The sequence below is a fragment of the Cebus imitator genome, unplaced genomic scaffold, assembly GCF_001604975.1.
Source record: "Cebus imitator isolate Cc_AM_T3 unplaced genomic scaffold, Cebus_imitator-1.0 Scaffold351, whole genome shotgun sequence".
Classification (NCBI taxonomy): Eukaryota; Metazoa; Chordata; class Mammalia; order Primates; family Cebidae; genus Cebus; species Cebus imitator.
The window spans coordinates 679,987-699,991 of record NW_016107666.1 but is presented as its reverse complement, the minus strand read 5'-3'; the positions used below and the strand labels follow the sequence as shown (position 1 = coordinate 699,991).

General features: G+C 35.1%; 1 protein-coding gene across 4 annotated transcripts in view; it reads right to left on the bottom strand.

The window, feature by feature from the left end:
• The window catches only part of NGLY1 (N-glycanase 1), a 63,386-nt gene that overhangs the window by 1,120 nt on the left and 42,261 nt on the right, over positions 1-20,005 (bottom strand). For 2 of the 4 annotated variants that reach the window (XM_017506214.1, XM_017506216.2), the window contains exons 5-11: positions 18,469-18,688; positions 16,199-16,320; positions 14,833-14,978; positions 12,397-12,507; positions 10,904-11,068; positions 7,423-7,608; positions 337-514 (exon numbers count right to left, since the gene is read on the bottom strand). In XM_017506214.1, coding sequence (XP_017361703.1) covers positions 337-514; positions 7,423-7,608; positions 10,904-11,068; positions 12,397-12,507; positions 14,833-14,978; positions 16,199-16,320; positions 18,469-18,688 — 1,128 coding nt within the window. The remainder of the gene's footprint in view (positions 1-336; positions 515-7,422; positions 7,609-10,903; positions 11,069-12,396; positions 12,508-14,832; positions 14,979-16,198; positions 16,321-18,468; positions 18,689-20,005) is intronic. The other 2 variants (XM_017506215.1, XM_017506217.1) reach the window with 2 other exon arrangements.

The following is a 20,005-nucleotide window of genomic DNA, read 5'->3' as shown; positions in this document are numbered from 1 at the left end:
AAAAAAAAAAAAAAAAAAAAAAAAAAAAAAAATTAAATATTTTAAAATATCTAAAAAATACAAATTATTCTTTATGGAAGAAATGCATCCTTTGAGACAACAACAAAAAAAGATTTTTTTCCTTGGATTGTATTTCACAACAGAAAACATCAGCCTTTCTGTTACAATGGGATCACACAGGCTTTTGTTAACTTTTTTTTTTTTTTTTTTTTACTGAGATAGTATCAATAAGTCTTGGGTATGAAAAAGTTAGCGCTACATTTCAAATAAGTACAATTAGTCTTCAGAGTGGTAAATATATATATTTCATGATTAATTCTCCAGTCAAATGCTTACCACCTGTCAGTTCTACTCGTGCTGTATCAGATCGCAATTTCCACTCTATTGTTCCAGTCTGAAAAGTTTGGCTACTTGTTCTAATAGAAATGCTATCTACTTTTAGGCCAACCGATCCACACTCAAACTTCCAGGAAATATAAGCAAAAGATGATCCTTCCTTTCGGGCCAGATATACCTACAAGGAGTAGGGATGGGGAGAAAGGAACTGTCAGAAATAATGAAACAGTATAGAAAACAAACTTAGTGAAGAATATTACTGTCACAGGGGAGTATGTACAAGTGGTTATTCAAAAACTAACTTTTCCCTGTTGAAAAGGTTCTTACTGCTAACATTTTTTTCTGGCAATTTTTCCTGTGGCATCTTTTGCCCTAGAAGAAAGGTATTATTTGTATGCAGATGTCCCCAGTAAGTGTAGCTCTAAAGGACTCCAAACTAACCAAATTTTCATTAATCATATTCTTTTATATTAAGAAGTTCAACTCTTTAAAATGAGTTTTATGATTAATCCTGCTGAAAACAAAGAATCCTTTTACATGCAACTACTCCTTAATTTTTATTTCTTTTCTAAGTCTGGATTTTCATATAAGCTTTCCTAGCATGACACACAGCCTCTAAATCAAGAAAATACCTCAGTCATTGCTAACTAATGGTTTAAAAGGTGATATCCATGTTCAATTCTATAAATTCCATGTTCCCTGTTCCTTCATCAATGCCCTTTAGCACGTTAAGTGTATGCTATTTAAGGCATCTAAATCTACTGGCTGCTTCCAGCTCATCCTCTCTCATACTTTTGTCTACACTCCTCAAAACACTGCCATGAAAAGTGACATCCACAGCCTTGGTCTTTCACAGGTCACTCTATTCAACCATGCTCAAACTCCTAAGACTCTGACTCTTCAGTCGTGCATCCCTTATGTCTAAATTCCCACAAAAATCTATGTATTTTAAAAAAATAATTCTTGAAAAGAAACTCCTTCTTCACTAATAATGCACTTACTACTATAGTTTGAACCTTACACTCACTGGAGTGAGTGTAATCATAGCTCACTGTAGCCTCGAACTCCTGGGTTCAAACGACCCTGTTGCCTCAGCCTCCAACCACCATGCCTGCCTAACTGAAAATTTTTTTAGAGATGAGGTCTCATTATGTTGCTCAAGCTGTTCTTGAACACCAGCCTCAGTCTCCTGAGTTGCTGAGATTATAGGGGTGAGCTACTGTGCCTGGCTCTAATCAGACTAGTGTTTTAAAATCCCACTTTCTTTATCTGCCTGGTCTAAAATGTACAGCAAGTACCTGGCTCTTGCATTAAGTCTAATCTATTAGCTTTAAAAATCCTCCTCAATTTCATCCCACCTTGAATTGCCAATGGCCCTTTATATTCTTTTATACTATACTGTACCTTTATACTGCCAATACTCTGACCTACCTTCAACAAATCATAAGCTCTCTGGGGGCACAGTTTCTGGATTCATAAAAGCATTTAGGGCCAGGCATGGTCACTCACACCTGTAATCCCAGCACTTTGGGAGGCCGAGGCAGTCAGATCATTTGAGGACAGGAGTTTGAGACCAGCCTGGCCAACATGGTAGAGCCCTGTCTCTACTAAAAATACAAAAATTAGCGAGGCATGTTGGCACATGCCTGTAATCCCAGCTACTCAGGAGGCTGATATATGACAACTGCTTGAACCAGGGAGGTGGAGGTTGCAGTCAGTGAGATCATGCCACTGCACTCTAGCCTGGGTGACAGAGCGAGACTCTGTCTGAAAAAAAGATAAAAATAAAAGTATTCAGTAAATATTAAGTATTTATTAAGTATTAAAGATCTGTATACACGTTAGACTTGATCTTTTTAAAAATATCTAACTCATACTCTAGCTCAGAGGCAAATAGTTGAAAGTACCAAATAAAACACATCTGCCATGGAATATCCTATTACATGTACTGTTCTATATTCTGGTCTTTACTCATCAAGTAAAAAATCAATCACTGATAGTATTCTAGTCACCATCTATTTGACAAACAACCTATAGCTATTTTTCTTCCAGGTGTGCCCATTAATCTTATAGCTGTTTGTAAGGAAGGTGTGGGACTCAGGGCTCCACCAGTGTTCCCTGTGAGTCATTAGTTTCACCCACCCTGAACTATCAGGCATCTGGGTTATGCACAGGTTAATTACTCCTTTAAACGAGTGGCTAGCAAAGGGGGATATCTGAGAAAGAAAAGCCAAACACAGAGGTTACTGAGGAAAGATGAACTAAAAGAAATAAAAGATTTGAGGAAAGCAATCTTAAGACAGAAATATTAAGAGATATACTCCAATTTATGTTTCAATATCCATTTCTGTATCTTGTATATTTTCAGAGCTCACTAGTTTCAGATGTCCCTCAAAAGTGTGGATATAAAATATGATAGGTTGAAGTTAGGTAAACATCAAATATCCAGCTTACTCCAATAAGTGCCTTAATTACACTGAGTGGGTCTGGGGCAGACTGTGGTTTTAACTGCAAGAGAAGGTTTATAATAGCTGTTGAACATGCCTGAGAACATCTGTTAAAGACAAAATTTTCATCCTAAAGGCATCATCAGCTTTTAAGACTAGAAAGTGAAATGATAAGACAGAATTTAAGATTTAATACTTAAATGTTTAAACATTCAAACATACTATGAGCAAAATAAAAAAGGTCTCATGTTAAAGAAACAGTATATGGAGATAAAACAGACGCTATTTATACAGAAAATTCATATTATCTTTTTTGTACAATATAGTCTGTGAAAGACTCATTTTTAGAGGTGCTAGAAAGTTACCAAGAATATGTATACTCAGTTGGTAAATTAAAATGTACCAAAACAATAGTTTTTTTTTTTAAGAGATAGGGTTTCTCCATGTTGGTCAGGCTTGTCTTGAACTCCCGACTTCAGGTGATCTGCCCACCTTGGCCTCCCAAAGACCCACTGTGCCCTGAAAACAACAGAATTTATAAAAAACCTCTAACTGGCTGGGTGGGACAGCTCATTCCTGTAATTCCAGCACTTTGGGAGGCCCAGGCAGGCAGATCTCCTGAGGTCGGGAGTTCAAGATCAGCCTGACCAACATGGAGAAACCCTGTCTCTACTAAAAATACAAAATTAGCTGGGTGTGGTGGCGCATGCCTGTAATCCCACTAAGGAAGGCTGAGGCAGGAGAATCGCTTGAACTGGGAGGCAGAGGTTGCAGTGAGATGATATCGTGTCATTGCACTCCAGCCTGGGCAACAAGAGCAAAACTCCATCTCAAACAAACAAACAAAAAAACCTCCAACTGTGGTCCTGTCTATGTATAATACCAACACAATCAGTAACTATAATTTATTTAAAAGGAAAAAAAGCAAACACTTATCTGGTGTAGAGAAAAAATATTTTTTTTACCACCATTGATTGTTCCTAATGTTGTGAGTTATTTGATACACATTTTGGCCTGTTGGTTTTAAAAAAAGTTTCAAATGTATTGTGTGCATTCTATAATCTTGGTTTTGTAATTTGCAGGTCTCTAAGGGGTAAGTGTTGCTACCTGACTTAAGCAGGAGTACTAGTAAAGTCAGAAATCATGGATGTTTTCTCCTGTATTCTATATATACCGCGCCACTCCTCCTACCAGCAGTGACCCACTCTTGTTCCTTTTTGATGTCGGTAAGCACATATAGGCATATACCTTTGCATGAGAACAAGACCTGTGTGTCTAGGGTAGATCATGTTAGAACTGATTGCGTTAGAGGTCACTCAGCTGGTTCTACTGCAGAATTGCTTGTGTGCTTGTTTTGGGGAAACCCCTCTACATATTTGGTCACAGAGGTCTGAGCTGATTGTTGTAAGGAGAACAGAAAAAAAAAAAACCCACACACTTGAAGTATGAGGTATTTTCCATTCAGACTCAGGGTGTTAGTGGCTCTTGTTTCTGTCTTCTTTCCCTCAGTATCATAAATAAACAGATATTCTTCTACCATTTACCCCATTAATCTAAACAGTTGGCCCACAGGTCTTTCACTTATACCAGCTGCTTGAGGCTTGCCTCTTAATTCACCATTACATCTGATGCCAAGCACAATATTTGACAATGTCTATATTTGCTGAGTGCTGAATGAATTTGTGATATAATGCCAAGCATAAAAAAATGTTAAAATGACTGTAGTGACAAAGAAAGGAATAAAACTGACCTAAACCAAACAGTATCTAAGAAAGTGTTTATAGTGCTCTACATAGCCCTAGGGTGATACAGAATTCACATCACATACATTTCTACATTGACCAATCTTTAATACTAAACACTTACTATGTATCAAGCACTATGCCAGATATATGAATACTGAGAGTACAAAAGTGAGTAGAAAAAGACAGGGTCTCTCCCTGAGAACTGTTTACAATCTAATGGGAAAGAGGCAAGTAATTTATTCTCATATGTATTTGTTGAATAAATGTCATTAAAGAGAGGTACATGGTGAAATGAATCTATAAAGAGGGAAATGGATTCAGTCTGCTGGGACCTGCGGGAGTGAAGCTTGGGCCAAGTGGTGAGGTTAAGAACAAATTAATCAAAAAACAGAAGTAGAGGAAGTTCTGTGGAGAAGGAAGAAGGGGCAATACATCTGCAATGCAGAGAGCAAGGGGTAGCACAGTGCAAGGCAAAGCCAGAGAAGAAGGCAAGGATCAGATTTGGAAAAGACTTGGAGCTGTGTCTTACTCTAAGAGCACTAAGGATTAAGGTTTTGTAAAGGTTTCTTTAGCGATAGCATAGATCACAGCTTTGAAAGGATTAGGGCAGATGGAGGGAGATTAGTTAGGAAGCTATTAACATTGCTTTTATCAAGGTGTTATCATTTGCCTCCCAAAAAGCTTACCAGTTGTCTTGATTTAGTTTTTATATTCTTTTCATTTCAGATATTATCAAACAATGTTATTTGCTAAATATTGAGAGGTGAAGAATCTGTTCTAAAACTCTGAAAGCAGGCTGCATGTGATCTGTCATGATACCTGGTTGGAGATTACTGAGAAAAGGTGTGGTGAGAAATAGCTTTACTATTCAACAGAGCTAGAAAATCCCTAATTGGGGGCGTGCTAGGACAGAACCAGAAATACTGATTTAGACAGAATATCCAAGTTATGACAATTGTTACTTCCAAGTTATCATACTCTATAAGTAAAGATTCTAGTACTTTTCTTCATTTGATACTAAATATTGTAGCTAGAGATGAATTAATCCAACTTAAAAAAATGGTACCCTTCATAAAAGTATATCAAGACATAAGCTTTACTTGAATTGGGGTGTATTTTCTATTTAATGACCTTTGTCTCTCATTTACATTTTTCAAATCTTTCTCAACGATAGATCCTCTCTGGCTGCAATGTTCTATCTGGAGATCTCGAAACATGCCACATACCCTATGCCTTTTTTTGTTTGTTTGTTTCCTTGCCTGACGAACACCTACTCATCCTTCAGCATCCAGCTCAAATGTCGTCTGCTCGTTTGCCCAACTCCCATAGCCAGAACTAATTACTCCTATCTCGCTGTTTCCATGGCAATGTGTTGATATCCTTATTATAGCACTCTGCATCATGGTTAAGATGGCTGTTTATGCTTTGGCTTTCCTTGTTAGATTGTGAGAGTAGGAATCATCTTTTTGTCCATGTAACTGAGAACAATGCCTGGCGCAATAGTACCAGTTTGCTGATGCACAAATGAGTGTATAACACAAAGAAATACTCTATAGAGTAGCTCTGTTTCTTGGCATATCACATCTTCTGTAACACATCACTATTTTCCCCATCATTACTACTTTATTAACATTGCTAGTTAGGAGGAAACACGTGATTTTTCTTCATTTCAGCAAGTATAGACTAGTCGTCGGATAAATAACACTTTTATTCTATCTTGCTTTCTGTTCAGAGAAATTCTTAGGCTACAGATAGTCCTCTAGAAGATGTTCATTCTCTCTCATCTCTATACAACTAATTACAGATATCTTGAAATTTTACATTTTATTATTTTCATACATTTCTTTAGCTAAAGAAGGAAATTCCAAAATTTATAATAATAATAATCCTGTAAGTTATTCTTTAATACAAAAAGACCTCAACTTTTTCGGTATTAGACAATGTAATTTAAACACAGCATTTCTATGTTTAAAGAGCAAGTTTGGTTTTGGAACAAAAAGTTATGATTGAAAAAGAGAAAAGCAGAGACCTTATCACTGTATGTCTTTTGTAATTTGATTAATGCCTAGTACAGTGACAGCATATAATAGGTGCTCATAAACACTAGCAGCTGTTTATCTGTGACTCAGTTTTTTGGTCTAGCTAATGTATTTTACAAGTGAACAACTTCCCACTCAAGTATCTTGATAAATTAAAAGCTTCCTATAAGTCAATTAATTCCATGAAAATCTATCAATAATATGATCAGATCTACGGAGGTCATATGAATAGCTTTAAGTTTATTTTGGTGTGTTTCTAAAGAGTACGTAGTTTTAAAGCTAAGTCTCTTATTTGTTACTGTTAGCGTGTGACTGACGACAATATGCAACTCGGTATAAGTGAACTGCTATGGCCCTAACCTCTTCTTATTTTTTTAAGATACAGAGAAGAAATAACTATTACTGCTGCTCAATCACCCACATTCTTTGAAGTGAAAGGCTGTTAGATGTTTAACTTATTGAAATTTTGAACTGAATCTATTATACTCCCTAATAGCCTGTATTTAATGGGCAATCAATACGCATCTGTGAAGGACTTAATTAGCAATATACTATATATATATTCATGCAAAAGCCAGTCACATGGATTGATCATACATTTGATTATTTTTCCCCATGAAAGAATTAAATTCATCCTCTTTGATGAAAACAGATACTTCCTGGATATAAATGTAAGAATTTCTAGTGGACTTTTGATTACACATTGGGGATAGAATTTTCCTTCCCAGGTTAAAGGATTACTGAAAATAAGTTTGATATATCAGTTTTCACATTTTGTACAACTGAAAAATGCAGCCAATCTACATTTTTTTAAACCATGACAAAAGTTTTAAATGGTTTTATGCATTAAGTTACCATGTGCCAGTCGGTTTCGACTTTTCTGAATATAGATTCCATTTTCCACACGCCATTCTCCCATCCAGAAATGGTTTGATTGTTATTTGAAACTCGAACATAACAATCTTTCACAATATTATAACAAAGGAGGAGCTGTTTAGAAATCTTCTCATTTTCAGAGGGAATAAACGAGGTTTCTTTTCTCTTAAAAAGAAAGCAGAATTAGTTTTTCAACATTATGAAAGATGTAAAAAAGAAAAAGAGAAATTACTGAGTTGTAAAAGAATCCTTCAAATTGAAAAGAAAAATTGGTACCACTGGAAAATTTGGAAAATATTTTATAAATTATATATAACCAGTATGATGTTATAGCTTCAAACATTACTAGGGAGAAAAACAAGAAGTATGAGCTCTGACTTACGTTTCTGTGATTTTGCGCTCAATTAATTCATTAATTTTTCTTCTTTTCTACCACCATCACTACCTCCTACTTGGACTTCTACAATTGTCTCCTGAAGCTGACTACCAGTTTTCAACTCCTGCCTCTCCTATCCATGATCCACATAGCAATGAAAATGATTTTTGAAAAAATGTACACTGGGATATGTCACTTTCCTGCTTAACTCACTTCAGTGACTTAAACTCCAAGCTCTTTACCAAGGCTACCTGGGCCCTATAGGTTCACTCTGCTTGCTTCTCCAACCAGATCTCCTGTTACTCTTCCCTTTCATTTCTATACTCACATCATGTTGCTTTTCCTTTAGTAAAATCCAGCTCATTTTGCCTCATGACCTTGACACATGCTGATTCCTTTGTCTGGATACTGTCCTTTCCGTTCTCAGTATACTTGATTCTTTCTCATCCTCAGTCCTCAACCATTTCCTCAGTGTCCTTTCCTAATTCCCTAAGCTAGGAGAGCAGCTAAGAGGTATAGCTTGTAACAGTCTTCTGCATGTGCAAAATTATTACAAAAGCTTGTATTTTTACCTTAAAATTCCAGGCAATCTTCGCATTCTAGTCTAAAATAATATTGATATTTCATAAAATATTTTAATTCTAAGATTAAAATAAAACTTTTCTTTCTGGAAATGATATCACCAATGTTCTTTCTGTTTCCAACTGATTGCAATATTTAGTTCCAAAAGTTTTTATAATGTTTTTCTATTTACTTTTAAAACAAACATCCATTTCTAAAGGAAAAAAATGATTTCCTTTTAAATCCATGGCCCTAAAATGGTCTCCAGCAATTAAGAAACTTAACAAAAATTTCAAAAGGGAAAACAATGCGGTATATAACCCAATTCATATTTTAAAAGTTATTCAACTTCCATGCCATGCAAGACATAGCACTCCCATGCATAAAAAGAAGTAAAGACCTGGCTGGGCACGGTGGCTCACGCCTGTAATCCCAACTCTTTGGGAGGCTGAGGAGGGTGGATCATGAGGTCAGGAGATCAAGACCATCCTGGCTAACAAAGTAAAACCGCCATCTCTACTAAAAATACAAAAAACTAGCCAGGCATGGTGGCACGTGCCTGTAGTCCCAGCTACTCAGGAGGCTGAGGCAGAGAGCTGCTTGAACCCAGGAGGCAGAGGCTGTAGTGAGCCAAGATCGCACCACTACACTCCAGCCTGGCGACAGAGTGAGACTTTGTCTCACACACACACACAAACACACACACACACACACACACACACACAAAAACCCAAAATGAAATGAAGACCTAAATGATATCCATGTTTTAAATTGAAGACAGCTGTGAATTAAATTGGCTCTTTTTAACTGCCTGTATTTAGATTTATACTTGAAATGTACTACATAGGCAGTGATTTGAATTCTTTGTTAAATTTAGATCTTGTAATCCCATGGCTGAACCAACGCTTTTAACTGCCTGCTACAGATGATGGGATAAATTAAAAAGCAAACATAAGATTTATTAGGGATAATATACTCCTTTTAAACATAATTCTGTTACTAGAGAAATGAGCTGCAACAATGGCAAAATTTAGAAAAACTAGATAAATAAAACTTTAGTTTGGAACTGCTTGAGATTGATATTGTGATGAGTTATTTTCCTTTCAAGCATTTTTTCATTGCAAATTTCCTAAACATTTATATTAAATGCTCACCAGTGACTCAACTTTAGCTCACTAAGGGCAAAGGACAGTCTACTATAATGTTCTAATGCCCGTTACACAGGTTTTTACCTAGACTCTTAACTTTAGGACCTACCTATAGAAATTATATTTCCACTGTCATTTAAATTTTGGGAGATTAATCATGTGATATCTTAAAATAGGTTTTAATATAACAGTAATCATACCACCAACAGTAATTTCTAGCCAATAAAGATATATGCAAGCATATACCAAGAAATACAGACTTTCATCAGCTGAATTATCAAAATCCTGTATTTTCCCCACTCTATAAAGTTTTCATCTGGCGAGGAAAAAAGTAAAACTGCATTCTTCTAAATGCATTAGAATCTCATTTTAAAAGACCTAATTAAGTACTTCACAAGAGGCTATCCAAAAGTTTAAAGAACAGGTATTCAACCTAATTAGTCATTACCAAAACGCAAATTAAAATCATGATACTACTATATGCCACCAGAATTGCTAAAATGAAAAAGACAATACCAAGTGTACATAAAGATGTCGAAAAATTTCATATACTGCTGGTGAGAGTATAAGCTGGCATAATCATTTTGAAAAATTGTTTGGCAGTATCTACTAAAGCTGAATATACTCATACATTACCTAGCAATTCCACTCCTAAGTATATATCCAACAAAATGCCTGAACATATTCACTGAAAACATGAATTTGAATGTTCAGAGTAGCACAATTTATATCAGCCCAAACTAGAAACAACCTAAATAGCCATCAACAGTGAAAAATTACATTCATACAATGAAATATTATACAGTACAGCAATGAGAATAAACATACCATACATGTTACAACATGTATCTCACTGACACAAAGTTGTACCAAAGAAGCTATATACAAAACAGCACATGCCATATGATTCCATTTATATAAAGCAAAATAACAGGCAAAACTAATATATAATGTTAGAAGCCAGAATAATGATTACTTTCCAGGGTGTAAGGCAGTGACTGGAAAGAAACTCATGCTTCCTTCTGTGGTTCTAATGATCTATTTCTTATTCCAGTTGGCAATTACATGAGTGTTAAATTTGTAATCATTAAACTGTACATTTATAATTTGCACATTTTCCTGTATATTCTTCAGTAAACATTATACTGCACTAAAAATTTACATAAGATAAAAAAAAGTTAAATCCCATTTTAAAAGCTCTTTGCTAACTCTTAAACAAGATTATGCTATGTTAATCAGTTACTGATTCTCTTTAAATGTTTGCATCTTAAAATAATTACTCTAAAGATACTGAAAGGTCATAGTCAATGCAGTTGGAGTATAGTATAGGAAGCACGAAAGTAAAAGGATCATCATGCTAGAATGAATTAAATACCTCTAGACCCATTTCACCTCGGGCTACTCTCCAAGCCACTGACCCAGATATTCTTCCACCAAGTTCTCCAGGTTTAGGGGTTTTGGGAGAAATAAATTCAACAAGCTCCACAATTATCCTCTGGAGAAGTTCTTTCCTTCTGTTCTCTGACAAAGATAGTTGCCTCTGTAATTCATGTTTTTAAAAAAAGTTGTTAAGATTAGGGGAATGTATAGGTCCATCTCCAAGCAGGAATATACTTAAAACACTTGCATTTTAAGAGGTCTTGAAACAAGTAATGAATTTTATTTTCAAACATATATTCAGAAAATAAAAAGGACACTGTGGAAAACTTAAATAATTTTACAAATATTATGTTGGGAAATCATTTAACACCAATTTCCAACTCTCCATGACCTCTACTGTCCTAAAGTTATTTATAATGAAGGTAGCAACTTCTGTTTCTGGATATGATAGACTGGCTTGTGTCAGAATGTCTTATGGAGAAAAGCTAGAAAAGCTAGTGGAAACACACATAAAGAACACTCATATATAAACACCTGTTTGAATGCAACAGAAAACTATCAAGGCAGCCAGAATTTGAGAAGTCAAGATTCCAAGAGAAGAAATGAATTGAGGTGAAGGGCACATACTGCACTGCTTTTCCCTTCCAGTTATTTGTCAATTTTTAAGTGGCATGAGAAGAGGCTGGGAAGCCAAGCACAAAATGGTGACTAAAGTGCCGGAAAGCAAAGCAGAATTTGTAGCAGAATCACAGCGCTGGAGTAAAGATAAACTGAGGGTCAGAGTCTTCTAAAGCAAGGGGCACTAGCAAATACTCTAGGTTTTCAGGTAAAGATCTCTAAAGGGCTACACATTAGGGGTAAGAGCAAATTCAAACAGACTGAAACCTCCCTGGAATCATAATTACTGATTGGATTCATGTGCTCTGCCCTGTTCTAACTGCCCGCTACAGCAAAATTCATAGCTTATTAAGTTATGAAAAAACACCACACACATAGAGTTAAAATTTTCAGTACTATCAAGGGGGTATAAAATAAAAATTGAACCTTTCATCTTGGAACCCCAGTTCCTCTCCTGAGAAGCAGTCATTGTTAATAACTTCCTGTGCCTTGTTTCAGAAATTTCCTCACATGGATGTGTGTGTGTGTGTGTGTGTACATACTACATAAATATGAGTGTGTGTCATTATATCCAAGGCACAGTTACATTGATACATAATACAACACAACACACTTTTTATGTTGGGTACTATAAATACTGAAATTTTGTTTCACAGAACTTTGAGATGAGACAGTTTAATCCAAAATAACTCATAATATTTAAAATGAGTCATTAAAATTTCCAATGAACAGAAAGATATAACATATTAAAATATTCTTGCTTACAAAATAATGCTACTGCTTTAAGAATTTCAATGGGCTAACAAATGGCTATTCTCGATTATATAAAAAATGTCAACACTTCTTTCAAAAATGACAGCCACCACATACCTGCTTATTAAGCCCATTAATAGTTTCTCGAAGTAATGCTTCTTTAACCTTAGTTCTTCTGGCAATCACCTCTTCATGTTTACAGGAATACCGCCAAGTGACATCGACTACCTAAAAGAAATTACAGAATACAAAGTATTTTGAATGTATGTAATTTTTAAATGCAAATTTTTTTTTTTTTTTGAGACGAAGTCTTGCTCTGTTATATAGGCTAGAGTGCAGTAGCACGATCTCGGCTCACTGCAACCTCCACCTTCCAGGGTCAAGCAATTCTAGTGTCTCAGCCTCCCAAGCAGCTGGGACTACAGGTACGCACCACCATGTCTGGCTAATTTTTGTATTTAAGTAGAGATGGGTTGGCCAGGCTGGTCTCAAACTCCTGGCCTCAGGTGATCTACCCACCTTGGCCTCCCAAAGTACTGGGATTACAGGCATGAGTATTGTGCCTGGCCTTAAATTCAACTTTTAAAATACTATCCTTTGTTTAAAATTTAAAAGCCATGGGGCCGGGTGCAGAGGCTCATGCCTGTAATCTCAGCACTTTGGGAGGCTGAGATGGGAGTATTATTTTAGGTCAGGAGTTTGAGACCAGCCTGGCCAACATGGTGAAATCCCTCTGTCTCTACTAAAAAAAGTACAAAAATATTTGTGTGGTGGCACGTCCCTGTAATCCTCAGGGAGGCTGAGGCAGGAGAATTGCTTGAAACTGAAAGAAGGTGGAGACTGCAGTGAGCCGGGATTGCGCCACTGCATTCCAGCCTGGGCAAAAGAGTGAGACTCCGTCTCAAAAAAATACTAGTTTTTTTTTTAAATAAAAATACAATAAAACAAAATTTAAAAGCCTGTAAAAGAAACTGAAGAGAATATATCACTTATTCATTCCTAAACAGTGATAGTTTAACAGAAACACTTTAAAAAGGTGAAAATTTCAAAACATTACCTTTATAAAATTTGCCTGCAAATCTGATTCCACAAAATTCAACAAATAAAAATTTTATCCATTTTTATTGTATTAAATTTATAGTATAAATTTTATGTTTATAAGTTTTCTAATATAAAACTGATTTTTTATACAAGTAGAAAGACAATTCAATGGAGAAAAAAATAATCTTTTCAATAAATGGTGCTAGAACAATTCATTATCCATATGTTATAAAAAAACTTCATATCTTGGATCATATAAAAAAATTAACTCTAAATGGATCACAGACATAAGTGTAAAACTAAAAATATAGAACTTCTAAAACAAAACATAGGAAAAAATTGTTGTGACCAAGGGCTAAGCAAAATTTTTATTTTCTTTTTTGAGATGGAGTCTTGCTCTGTCACCCAAGCTGGAGTGCAGTGGCTCAATCAGGGCTCACTGCAACCTCTGCCTCGCAGGTTCAAGCGATTCTTCTGCCTCAGCCTCCCGAGTAGCTGGGACTACAGGCATGTACCACCATGCCCGGCTAATTTTTGTATTTTTAGTAGAGACAGGGTTTCACCACATTGGCCAAGCTGGTCTCAAACTCCTGACCTTGTGATCCACCCGCCTTGGCCTCCCAGTGTGCTGAGATTACATGTGAGAGCCACCATGCCCGGTGAAATATTTCTTAAATATAACATCAAAAAGTGCAATCCATGAAAGAAGAAATTGGTAAACTGAACACTAGTTTCTTCTCTTCAAAAGCTATTAAGAGCATGAAAAGACAAACTATGGATAGGGAGAAAAATCTTTGCAAAGCACATATCTGATAATGGACTTATATAAGATTATATAAAGAACTCTCAAAATCCAACAGTAAGAAAACACAATACCCAATTAAAAAAAAAATAAGCAAAGGGAACATACAGATAGTAAACAAACACATAAAAAGATACTCAATATTATTTGTCATTAGGGAAGGTACAAATGAAAACCAAAATGAAATGCCACTACACACCTATTAAAGGGGATAAAATTAGAAAGTCAAATCATACTGTTAGCAAGGACATGGAGAAACTGGAAACTCTCATGTACTGCTGGTGAAAATGTAAAATGGCACAATCACGTTGGAAAACAATTTAGCGGTTTCTTAAAAAGTTATATGTATATCTACCATATAATGCAGCTATTCTGCTCCTAGGCATTAAGCAAAGAGAAAAGGCAGCATATGCCCATAAAAAGACTTGTATGCCTGAATGTTCATACCAGCTTAATTTGAAATCCTGAAAAAAACTGGCAATTACCCAAACAGTCATTATCAGGTGACACGGTAAACTATGGCACATCTATACAATGAATACTGAGATGTGCAGTGATGATTTTGGTATATACAAATGATAAAACTTATCAAATTGTACAATTTAAATATATGCAGGCTATTTTATGTTAATTATACATTTATAAAATCGCCAAAAAAGAAAAAAATATATTTTATTTTTAGAAAAAGTTTTTTTTCTTTTATGCCCTACCTCATCTTTAGAAAATGCTATGACATAGGAAAGCTTCTTGCCCCATCCTATTTCATAAAGGAGTGGCTTGTCACAGACATCTTCACACGCATCACAGTGCAGCCACCGCTGCTGAGAAGGAGAATAGACTTCTGTCCAGACATGGTCTACTCAAGTAAGAGACAAGAGGGCAATGGAAAAAAGGCAATGAAACCAGAATGACTATCAATAACTATATAAAAACTCCTAAGAATCATAAAGTAATGTGTAATATTCTAAATTTTAGTTAATAAGTGAGCATTTTGTGGCACACAGGATTTAAGAATACCTGTATTAATTTCTCTGTCTCTCTGAAATCCTTAAAATGTTTTTCCAATCTCCTTTAATGTGGTCAGTTTTAGGCTTAATGTATGCTATAACTCTTGAGAAGGTAGACATATTGGACAGCAGCATAAAAAATATCATTCTGAGTTTACTATCATGAAGGAGTTAATGCCACTTTTGAAACTACAGTCTCTCTTTCTGGACTTTAAGAACCAGAACCAGCAGGAGGGCTAACAGAATCTCTGGTCAATATACGCTCTATATTTGATTTTAAGAGAACACTAACTATTAAGGGAAGGTTTCATTTAATTCTTTAGAAAAAATGGAAAGACAAGGAAAACAACTTTTTAACATGTAGACCACACAAGTCATTTTTAAATAAGGATAACACAAATATCACATGACTTTTATTATATTATTTTTGTATAATGTGATTTAAGTTTACTAAATCTTTTATAGTAATCCCTATAGCAATGAAGATTTCGTTTTTTTTTTTTTTTTTTTGTATGGGTTTGAGTGAAGTAATGAAGATTTCTATGGCACATGACATGTTTTTATCCATATATAAACAGCATCACTATAAATACCATGGTAAATTGCTAATAAAAGATATAAGACCTAGTGTTTGATAGATCAATAGGGTGTTTATAGTTCGCAATAATCTACTGGATATTTCACAATAGCTAAAAGAAAGTAATTCAAATGTTTCCAGCATAAAGACAAATATAGATGGCAGATATCCCAATAATACTGATTTGCTCTGTAGAATTTATATAAATGTATTATTAAATTATCACAAGTACCACCCCCCAAACGTGTATCTATTATGCATCAATAAAAATAAAATAAAGGGAAAAAAAGAATATTTACAGTGCAAAGCACCAGGCACAGTGCTCGGTGTTTTATAAAACTTGTGATCCCTTCAAAAAACCTGGAAGGTTGGTATTATTACTGTTTTACACAAGGCAAATGGAAGGTCAGACTAACAATGCTGAAAAGTAACAGAGAATGATGGGGTCAGAACATAAACCCAAACCTGTAAGCCTGCAAAGCCCTACTGTACCTGTGTAATCCCAAACATAGCGAGCTTCAAACCCTAAAGCTCGGCAGCACAGTGTGAAACAATTGGCCCACTCGCCACACCGTCCACATCTTGTCTCCAAAAGTTTCTCAGGGTTATTATATCTGGTTTGAAAAAAAAAAAAAACAACTTTGATTTATTATCAAAATCAATATATATATATATTTTTTTTTCAAAATCAGTATTTTTAAGAGAAATTACATTACCTCTATGCTAAACAGAAATGTTTCTTAATTTGTTTTTAAATATTGATTTAGGAATCTAGAATATATGAGGCACAGTGTTGGAATATTTGGTAAAAAATAATTAAACAGTAGTTCTGCTTTAGCAGTGTTCACAATCCTGAGAAAAGAAATGAACACAAATAATTTTAATATATGGCAGAATGTGATTAAACAATACAACGGGTCAGATTTAGTGTTATGTGAAAGTGGCTAGGGAGGACAGCTTGTATTTGATCTGGGTTTTGAATAACGTAAGATTTGGACAAGCAAAATCTCTAGGAAATTTGCCTAAAGCATTAGCACTAAAGTGGTATAACTACCTCACTGTATTTTAAAGGTAAACGACTTTAACAAATTACTCAACAAAAATTTTAACTTAGTTTAATTCAATTTTATCTAAAATATTATTTTTCTAACAATCATTTTGATAAAAATTTTGCTCTTTTGAAGTATTTAAAGGTGCCTGCTAATTTCGAAGTTGTTTTTTGGGATTTATTTGTAACACTCTTTTCAGAAGTTACTCCAATTATAAAATTAGCAGACAATTCGAGAACACTAAATTTTGTATTTTGTGTTGAGATGGGTTTTGAACTGATACAGCTGAGCAGGAAAAGTGCAGTAGCTGAGCGAGAGGTCAGCCTCGCACTTTGGAAGGGAAGCAAACAGTGGCATAAATGAATGGGCTCTGTAATGACAAGTCTGTTAAGCAGAGGCTTAACAAAGCATTTAAGCTAAATAAAATGAATTTAGAAGTTTGGCAATTAAATAATTTTTTTTTTTTTTTTTTTTTTGAGATTGAGTCTCACTCTGTAGCCCAGCCTGGAGTGTAGTGGTACGATCTCGGTTCACTGTAGCCTTCGCCTCCCAGGTTCAAGCGATCCCCCTGCCTCAGCCTCCTGAGTAGCTGGGACTACAAGCATGTACCACAATGCCCAGCTAATTTTTCTATTTTTAGTAGAGATGGGAGTTTCACTACGTTGTCCAGGATGGTCTTGAACTCTTGACCTTGTGATCTGCCCACCCTAGCCTCTCAAAGTGCTGGGATTAGAGGCATGAGCCACCTCACCCAGCCAATAATTTTTAAAAGTTGTAAATTTACAGTACGGAGGTAGAATTAGAGCATCCTATGCTTCTACCTTCTATGTATACTACTGGTGTAAACAAATCAAAGAACCAGATTAGCTTCTAATTAACAGTGTTCATCATCCCAGCCCCATATAGGGAAGAGCTAGAGGTTAAAACAAGCACATTATTAGAAACTATGTCCCTAAGTTAAAAAAAATTAGATATTTTTAAAACGTGGTATCTTTTCTTGACTGATAATACAACCAAACTTTATAAGCATCACCAATTCAGCAAATCTGATAACAGGCTTATAAATTAAATGGAAATTAATTTAAAATTTAAAATTTCTTTAGTTTAAAATTTAGAGATATGAGGAGTAGGTTAGCTTGGGCACGAGAAGCACTTAATTAAACTTCTGTGTTTAAAAAGAAAATAATATAATCATACTGAAGTATACTTTTACCTTCTATATTATCAATGGATGATTATTTTAAACATATAATTGTATTTACTCTCACAATAATCAGCATTATTATCATTATTATTAGTTATAGGACAGCTAAAAATTAGGTATTAAAAACGAATAACAAGATTTATAGCATTAAACATGTATGACTATACTCAAGTTATACTTTAGAACAAGAGACAACAAATTTCTTATAAAAGACAGATGGTGACTATTTCAGACTTTGTGGGTCCTATCATTTCTGTCACCATTATTCAATTCTGCTGTTGCAGCATAAAAACAGATCATAAGCAAATGAATCAGCATGGTTATGTTCTAATAAAACTTTACTTATAAACAGGATGTTGGCTGGATTTCAGCCACAGTTTGCTCACCTGTGTTTTAGAGGAATATATTTCTGATAATTAAAAGAAATATTTAAAAGTTCATTTAGTAAAAATTCACTTCTAACTATTTCACTAAGAGATTGCTCTGACTTTACTGTCTGGAACACCCACCTTGGGAATCGATTGCTGAACTGGCAGGCATCGCAGTAATGATCTTCCACATTGTTTGCACCCCACTTCAGCTCATCATCATTGGGCAGTAATCCATCTCTGGACCTAGTCTGTCCACCACATTTGCTGCACAAAATGTTATTCACCCAGTGAAAAAATTCTTCTTTAAACCAGTGCAAAAGCTCCAGCAAAAGAAAATCCTCATCACTTATATTAGTACCTGAGAAATTAAGAGAGGACCAAATAAGATCTAAAGCTGACAAAATCTAAAAATATCCACACATATTTATTCTCAAATACGAACCTGAGAAATATGAAAATGTAAGATGATTTTAGAGGTTTTCACTACTAAGAGGCAAGAAGAAACTGTCAGTTCATTGTGCACTAGGCTGAAATACAATGACATGTATAACTGCACATCAAAAACAGTAGAATGTTTACCACTTTATATTCTCTAACTGATATTATGCATTAACAAGTGAGCTGAACACAATGACCTCTTAGGGAACGACAGTCAGTTTAGAAATGATCCTGAAGTACAAGGGAGGTAGAAACATAAATCTGATTTTGAAAAACATTTAAAAAAGGGATACATTAAATTTGCTATCAGTATATACACAAGTAAACACGAAACAATCACAAAAGGCAGAAATCACAGAATTCCAGATATTTAAAAAATCATACTACTAGCTTTTCTATTAGGGCTTCAACTCTACAATATAATCTATCCATGTATACTCATTCCCAAACACATAAAAACACAACCGTATCTCTAGGATATATAATAACCCTAGCAAGTTATAACATGACAGCTAATATTATACCCACTTTTCCATAAACAGATCTCTCTTGATCTTATTCAAGACCATGGTATCTCTAGGAAGAAGGTTTGAAGGAGAGGGAAAATCAACTTAAAAACATATATGGGGGTTCTCATTTCTATCTTTAATGCTTTATGATTAAAACAGTGATAACACATAAATATGAAGGACATATACAGCATAATGTTAAAATCTAATAAACCTTGATGTTGGTCATAGGCATTTGATATATTATACTTTGTTCTTGTATTTATGTTTGAATTATTTCAAAATAAAAAAAAAACTATAGAAGAAAAACTACAGAGAACATAAAAAGGCCAGAAATATTAATGTTCCTGGAGGGAAAACTCCATATTTTTAAAGTTGTTAACCTTCCACAAATTAATCTATAATTTAACATAATCCCAATTAAAATTATAAAATATTTTTTCATAAAATTTGACAAGCTAGTCAGGCACAGTGGCTTACACCTATAAGCCCAGAACTTTGGGAGGCCAAGACGGGCGGACCACCTGAGGTTAGCAGTTCAAGACCAACCTGGCCAACATAGTGAAACTTCGTCTCTACTAAACGCTACAAAAATTATCTGAGCGTGGTGATGGGCGCCTATAATCCCAGCTACTTGGGAGGCTGAGGCAGGAGAGTCACTTGAACCCGGGAGGTGGAGGCTGCACTGAGCCAAGGTTGTGCCACTGCATCCAGCCTGGGTAACAGAG